The 7928-nt window shown below is 36.6% G+C and overlaps 2 protein-coding genes across 2 annotated transcripts in view; both read right to left on the reverse strand.

Annotated features, from left to right (window-relative positions):
- The window catches only part of LOC123972511 (complement factor H-related protein 1-like), a 5453-nt gene extending 3235 nt beyond the window's left edge, over positions 1-2218 (reverse strand). The window contains exons 1-4 of the mRNA XM_046052033.1: positions 2161-2218; positions 1895-2086; positions 633-812; positions 283-474 (exon numbers count right to left, since the gene is read on the reverse strand). Of these exons, the coding sequence (XP_045907989.1) occupies positions 283-474; positions 633-812; positions 1895-2086; positions 2161-2218 (622 nt within the window). The remainder of the gene's footprint in view (positions 1-282; positions 475-632; positions 813-1894; positions 2087-2160) is intronic.
- A 3248-nt stretch (positions 2219-5466) lies between these two features.
- Positions 5467-7928, reverse strand: part of LOC123972077 (complement factor H-like) — a 21361-nt gene continuing 18899 nt past the window's right edge. The window contains exons 8-11 of the mRNA XM_046051305.1: positions 7188-7349; positions 6923-7084; positions 5741-5766; positions 5467-5573 (exon numbers count right to left, since the gene is read on the reverse strand). Coding sequence (XP_045907261.1) covers positions 5559-5573; positions 5741-5766; positions 6923-7084; positions 7188-7349 — 365 coding nt within the window. The 3' untranslated portion in view covers positions 5467-5558. The remainder of the gene's footprint in view (positions 5574-5740; positions 5767-6922; positions 7085-7187; positions 7350-7928) is intronic.

The raw sequence follows: 7928 nt of genomic DNA on the forward strand, positions 1-7928 counted from the left end.
TTACATGGCATTTTAACTAATGTGGTATGATCTTCTATAGCTTTGTCTTGCAACACTGTGCTTCATGGCTCATGTTTTAGTTGTAACTGCATCATTTAACATTTTATCAAGATCAACATTATGATTGTCGTATTGTCATACCTGTTGCTGCAACATTCTTTAAATACTTTTAATATTTTGATTAGTTGCTTATTGTTAAATAAGCAGCTAACCAAAATAATAATCTAAATATTGATTCATTGTATTTTCATCACTGCATATCTCAGCACATTGTCCACTTACTGCACGGTGTGGCTTCAGTCCAGTTTCCAGCTATGCAAAGGATGGATTTTTTGCTGTCTGCTCCCTCTACAGTATATCCATCTTCACATTCATACTGCACTTCTGAATCTACAGCAAACACCTCCTGGTATCTCTGAAGAATGATGACTGCATGGGGGATTTTAGGAGGCTCATGGCATGACTGGCTACTTTCTGAAAATAAGAAAAAAAAAAATCATGAATAGGCACTGGAAAGGGTGGTATTTATCAAGATGATGTAGCTGGTGACAAGGGTTTAAGATTTAGATACTAATATTATTCTGGTCCCTGTTTTTCACAGTTCACAGGAGTAACACATCTGACAGACTTACTCTCACAGACCGGCACAGAGCTCCATGTTCCATTCATGCAGTTGGATGTGGCAGTCTTGTTTTTGTGTTCATATCCTTTTTCACATGTTATCCTTATTTTATGTCCGTCCTCATACCAACCTTTTTGGTTTTCAGTGTATTTTGCATTGGGGACAGTTGGTGGAAGGCAGGCTTTTTCGTCTGATGAAAAAAAAAAAAAGACACTACAATCAACATTTTCAGACTTTTCAGAATAACTTTTATGAATGTATAACATTGATACTTTCTAAACATGAAATGAAATCTACTTCTCTCGACCCCTCTTCACAGGTTACAAAATGGGAATATTTCCTTTTCAGTTTTATTTGAATATCTAGAGGCATTAACAATATAGGGTATCAAAGGTTCAGAATTCAAAGTAAAGTGAATATACTTGAATGTTCCATAAATTTGTCGACATTGTAACTTCAGTTACATAGTGTTATGGCAGAAAATTGTGTCCCCTTACATTTAATTTTTTATGTATGATCTTTTAATATTATAATTATTACTATTAGTGTTATAGATTTGTATTGTGTTTTTATCCTTAACCTTTCCTCTCTTATACTCCTTATGTTGATCTGTCCACATTTACTAGGGTTTAGGTCAGAGCTGTGAGATTGTTTTGGTGTTTCCCTCTCTTGTTGTTCCTCTACTCTCATGGAATGTTCATTCAAGGCAGAGAGAGGATCTCTGTTCCCCAAAACATAGAAACCTAGACTGTATAAATGATGATGTATCCCTTTGCTCGGGGCCAGACCGAGGTCTCTGGACCAGCTGTGTATGTGTTTTAGTACTTCTCTGTTTATTCTCTTTTGTTAAATAAATTCTTCAAAGACAACGGTTGGTTGTAACTTGCTCAGCCCCTCACCAGGAATATAATTTCCAAGACAAATGGAATTCAATTTCATATATATAGATATATATATATACATACATATGAAATTGAATGCCATATAATTGAAGTTACAATGTGTGTGTGTGTGTGTGTGTGTATGTATGTATATGTATATATATGTATATATATATGTATATATATATATGGAGGTATATAATTACTGCAATCTTCTTGTGATTATTCTGTTTTCATTAAATCTGTCTTCCTATTTTCATTTTATCTTTTATGTGTTGGTGATTGATGGAGTTATTCCTCAGGCATCGACAAAAATTGCATGACCACCTTGAATTTAAAGGTTTCAAAGCAGCTTCAGACAACAAAGTAGAGATATTTATGAAACACTTACCTATGCACTGTGGTTTATGAAACCATGTGCCATTTCTACATGTGCTTGTCGCCCACCATCCCTCCACTGCTGGTTTACGTCCGTAATCACAGGAGTATGTGAGCGTGGTTTCATGAAAATAAGTGTGTTGTTCAGGGACAAGATAACCATACCTCAGGCTGGGAGCCGTACAAGGCTGTGCTGCACTTTGTGCTGAAATACGATGATAAACAAAAGTATATATACAAACATCAATTAACAAATTAAGAATTATTTAATATTCTTACCATGTAGCACCCCTGTAAACCAAACCAGGAGAAGAAATCCGAGATATCTCACGGACATTTTGTCAAGAATTGAATCAGCAAAACAAAGCAGAGCAAAGAGCCTAGTTCAGATCCAGACCAGTTAATAATTGTTGTGGGCATTTCCCCAAAGTGCTAAGAAGTTAAGAAAGAGTAAACATTGCGCTGAGTCACTGTCATCGTACTGTTGCTCGGAAGCCAACACACAAATGTACAAAGAGACTTTGTGTGCTCTAGTCAGATCAGTCAATTTTTTCCAAATGTATCTTGGTCAAACGAGGTTCCTTACATATGTAAACCAAGTACACAGACCAATGTTATGCGTTAATGTTAAGCTGTCATTTCTTTTGCTGTCAGGATTTTTCCCACTTTGGTACACAACGCAGTACACACTGTGAACAAATCTAAGAGGAGGGTTATCAACATTCTACAAAACACTTGTTGGATATTGTTAATTTGTTTAAGAAAAGCCCAGCATAGTCAAGCATTTGACTTCTCAGATAATGTTTTCTACAAAACTCTATGTGATTGTTTACAGTCCAGATTTCAAGTTGATTGTCCAGACTGCTGTGATCAGAGGTCAGTATTATGACATGACCAAAACACAGTCAATGGCGTCATTTGTGTTGAAAGGTGGTGGGGACAGAAGGGCTCAGACTAGTGTTAGAAGATGTGACAGTGCACGATAACAAGACAGGAAGATTATAAACACTATTTTAGGGAAATATGGAATGCATAGAAATATGAGCCGAGGAACTGGGGGTCCTCCCCCAGAAAATTGGAGCATCACACACATGTTTTCCTGCATCTGGAGACATTTTCTGCTCCAATTTACGGTGGAAATGTCTTTATTTATACAAAGGGAAACAAAACAAAACATTCCGTTGGCAGGTGACAATTCATGAATATAAAAATATAACAGAATATAATGCTGTAATCAGCTGCAATTTTGGACAATGCACATTTGTTTATTCTATATTTAAATTACATATTTTTCAAAACATTATTATTAATTATAAATTTTTTACAAATGCTTTCAAAAAGTGACGGGGACAAAACCAGCCATTTCAAAATGTGGTGGGGAAATGTCCCCAGCATCCCCAGTGTAAATGACACCCATGTTTGTGGTCATGCAATTTGTCTTTGAGTTGCAGCCCAAACAACTATTGTGCGTCTGCTGGGTCCTAAGGTGCTTGGCATAGTTTCATTCAGTCCTAAAACTAGGCCTTTTTAATGGCGCATATTTTACAATAGGTAAAGTTTAGTAGGAAAGAATTTAGCTGCTTCAGTTTCATGGTCCTGGTATTATGGCTGCTGGTTTATGCTGTCATGGCTCACTAGGCACTTAAATAGAACAGATTATTAATGTTGTTAGACTATGACCAGTCAAAATGTCTCAAGAGAGCTGCCTTTAAACTGAAACAGTCATAAATGCAATCTGTTATGTGCGTAGATGGAATCTGTAGGCACATAAGATAATGCCTCTAAAAAACACATTTTGTGATTAAAATTCAGTCAAATAACAGTATTAATTGGCAAATGTGTCTTTGAATCATTTCTAGCAATTCTAGGGGTGTGAGTCTATTGAAATTTGGTACAGATATCCATGGTCTCAGAGGATGACGCATAATAACCCTTTATGATCTCTTAACTTTTCAGGCCAAAATTTGTATTTGTATTTGTATTGTATTTGTGACCAAACTGTAAAACTAATGACATTCCCATGATTTGCTAATTAGTAATTGTCGTCATGCTAACACGCTAAACTAAGATGGGTAACATGGTAAACATCAGCATGTTTACACTGTCATTGTGAGCAGGCAAAGAATTTCACCAGATTAGGGATGAAAAATGGCTTCCACTGTTATGAAAACAGTGATCATCATATGAGAGCGGAGACAAATCCAATATTTTAGTTTCTAATCAAGTATGTAAATCAACCCAAAAAAAACCTGATCAAATACAGAACAAATGCTATGCTGACGTCACTGTGATAAAAGGAACATGTACAGTACTATTAAAATATAATATAAAACAAAGAAATGCACCACAGGGGTAAAAAGCATTGATCAGTTTAAAATTGACATGTTTTACTGTTAAAGGAGCAGGATGTCAAGTATCATTTCTATTTTAAAGGCCAGTATTCTGATGCAAAGTAAAAGTTTTATTCAGAATGACATGCGTAATCGTGTAATTAGTCTTAGTACGTTTTCTCTAGAGAAAGCAAATGATAAAGATGAAATGGGTAAAAACATCTAATTTGTGATCAAAGATGGTTAAAGTCTTCCCTCATCTGAGAGATTTCTTCAGTTCTGAACTGAAGAAGTTTCTTGGACTTCTACCAAGTCCAGTTGCCCTTGACCTCAACCTTCTTTGGATAACTATAACCTGGATGACTGAGAACCTTCACAGACATCTAATATGTAATCAAATAGGGGAAAATATCTTTATAACTAGATATTATATTTGTATATATACTCTTCAAGTTATTTCAAAATGTGAAGAGAAAAGAGAAGAGAAAACTGTCAGTATACAGTTATGATTCTGTCAATGAACCATCATAAAGTACATGCCAATATTGTTAGGCAGCCACATGGCCCACATGCAGCTTCAGATGCTAGACAGTTTTGGGCAGTTGAAAATTTTGTTAGTTGTATTAAGTTATAATGACGCCACCATGAAGCACTGGACTTTGTGAGTTTATCAATGTGTCACATAGTTTGCATTGATGCTGTCTAAAGTATGTCAATATGAGAAGAACTAGTGCTTACTGATACGTAAAATGCTCTGTATAGCACCTTTCTAGTCTGTGCAACCACTCAAAGCGCTGTTACACTACATCTCATTCACCATTCACACACTGAACCTAAGTGATAAAACAGAAACTGACATTCATACACTGGTGGAACAGCCACCAGGGGTTCGGTATCTTGCCCAGGGACACTTCGACACATAGCCTGGAGGAGCCGGGGATTAAACAACCGATCTTTCGCTTCATGGCCAACTCGCTCTACCTCCTGGGCCACAGCCACCCATATATATACACATGTTTAGTGGAAGGATTGTTCTAAACAATGGGTAAACAAAATAATACAAAGATCTTTGTTAAGATTTGTAGTCAACATTTTATTCAGACCACTGTAGGCCATATAAACGTTATGTAGAAGTACTGATCATGTTGTTATTAGTGCACTGAGAATCGGCTCCCACATGTTTTCTATGTATTTTCCATCTAAATGATATTTAAAAGAAATTATTTTTAAAAACAAATACAATTGTGACAACATGTTTTTGGGCGTAGTTGTTTTATGGTGGAGGTATTTCAAAAGTTTCCAACTTGGCTTTTGTTGTCAGCCCAGCAGTTGTTCTTCTCTTGTGCTTTACTGGCATAATCCCTGGTTACAACACAGACAATAAGCAATAATGTTAATAGCTAATTCATCAATATTAACATGGTATTAAATTGCAGGATAAAGTTCAAATAAAGTATTGTCCAACAATAAATAAACAATTTAACAGTAATTACATTCTTTACAAAAGTAAATCCAAGAATAACACTTACCCATTGAATGACATAATAATGACAACCTAAAAGAATCCAACAGCAGCACAGCAGTGAATATTTCAGTAGGTAGTTTAATTCACACAAACATTTGTTACTGATGGCTGATTCACTACATTTCTGCTTAGCTGCACCTACTGAGGAAAATCTGTTCTGTTATTATAGGACAAGACTGGTGTTATTCTATATATTCCTACTCTAGACAAATTCCATGACAAGATACCCATTTTTATTAGTGTTTGAGATATTTTGCTGTTCACAAACTGTGTGTCGTAGGGTTGTGGGGCAGCTGGATCTAACATGGTCAAACAGAAGAGCGTCGAGTGGCTGAAATGGTGTAAACTGGGGGCATGGCGGAGGCTAAAGGGAAATAGCTGTTGGCCACAGAGTTTGCATTAGGAAAGGGTCAACGATGGAAGGCAATGTAGGGAAGGAAAATGTGCTGTGGTTTTGGAGAGTAAGGAGATAAAAATGAGACAGGCGACAATAGAAAATGTTGGGTGGAGAAAACTCCATGGCTTGATGCTGTTGAGGCGTTATGAACAGAAACGTTTAATTTTACAGAGGAGGAAGACGAGGCTGAAAGAGCCAAAGGAGCAGTATTAGTGGTGGCTGAAAAGTGAAGAGGAAAGGATGCTATGAATGTGTTTAAATAAAGAAAAGAGATGAGACATATTAGACACAAAGGGAGAAGGTATATGAGTGAAGAAGGTTGGAGCAGCTCTGCTGCTGTGGGTGGTGTGATGACATGAGAAAGCACTGGGTGAACTAACTGGAGTATGGGGATATGAGAAGCTGGCTGGAGAGCTGGATATGGAGACATATAGTTGGAAAAGTTTGGCTTTTTGCTGTTTCTATGAGAAGAAATGTTCTTATCCTCAGGGGCAAGCTGCAAGAGTGCCAGTCCAGTCGGACATGTTTGGTTCTTTTCATGGGATTTGTTGACAATAAGAAAACTATAGAGTAATGCCAGGCTTATTTTCTAAATACTCAGGTTTCCGTTCTTGGTGTTCTTTTTTCCTTTTATTCTTTTCCTTTTTCTTCTTCTTGAAACTATCTGAAAATGATTCATATCTAAATCACTTTAGTTCATATTCATAAACATAGTAGCTGACAATAAAAAGGTTGAAACTAAAAGTTTAGTGGCAAATAAATATGTGAAGAGCTTACGTATATACTTACAGTTTGTATAATGTATTCTTCCTTCAATGCACTGAAAAACCCTGCTCCAATTAGAAGAAGTGCATGGAAATGTCTTTTTCTCTCCTTCCTTGATATATTCAACTCCAGATAGCTGAAAGTTGTACCAACGATATCTAGTATGATCCACGACACAGAATGCCTCTGCACAAAAGTAATACAAAAAAAACACATATATGTAATTATGTGGTATAACATCTTTGATAGACTTTGACAATGAAAAATTGTGATATTGACTTGTTTAAACCTTTGCAGATGGGAAGGTTTGACCAACTGCCATCACTGTAACACGTCACGGTGTCTGAACCGACTCGTGTGTAAAAGGCATTACATTGGTATTTCAAAAACATTCGATTCACTTGTACAACATCACCGTTTGGAACGTTTGGGTGTTCTCCACAGTGGTCGACTGAAATTAAAAAAGAGATTTAACATTGTCACAGTATGTCAGTTAAATGGTGATCCAGCAACAACAGCACAACATATTGTAATAAAATTAACATAGTGCCATCAGCCTATTATTTTGGTTACCTAAAACCTCCCTGACTGGCTTTTTAACTCGATTTAATCCTTGTTTTTTCCCATGTTGAATGTGTAATTCTCACACTGTGGTCCTTTGCCACCATGTGATGTCACCTGCTGCTTCTTTTCACCTGCCAGCGATGAGCTTCACCGGGAGGATGTATCACAGAAAATACACACCATGCCTATCCCCAAACCACTCAGTGAGGCTACAGATTATTTTACAGTAACTGGTCAGCTAGTGAAGAAATATTTTAAAAGTAAATATATAAACAAAGCCCGATACATGTGATGTAAAAGGAGCATTTGATCTGAATGATTTACTTGACATGAATGCAGGTTGACTGTCTCTGTCATCTGAGCCAGAGGTGGCAGAAGATCCTGTAAGATGCAGAGGAGATAAAGGTATACACACAGAACAGAAGACACACCAGTTAGTAACACTTCAGCATGTTATTTGGACTCT

The sequence above is a fragment of the Micropterus dolomieu genome, linkage group LG06, assembly GCF_021292245.1.
Source record: "Micropterus dolomieu isolate WLL.071019.BEF.003 ecotype Adirondacks linkage group LG06, ASM2129224v1, whole genome shotgun sequence".
NCBI lineage: Eukaryota > Metazoa > Chordata > Actinopteri > Centrarchiformes > Centrarchidae > Micropterus > Micropterus dolomieu.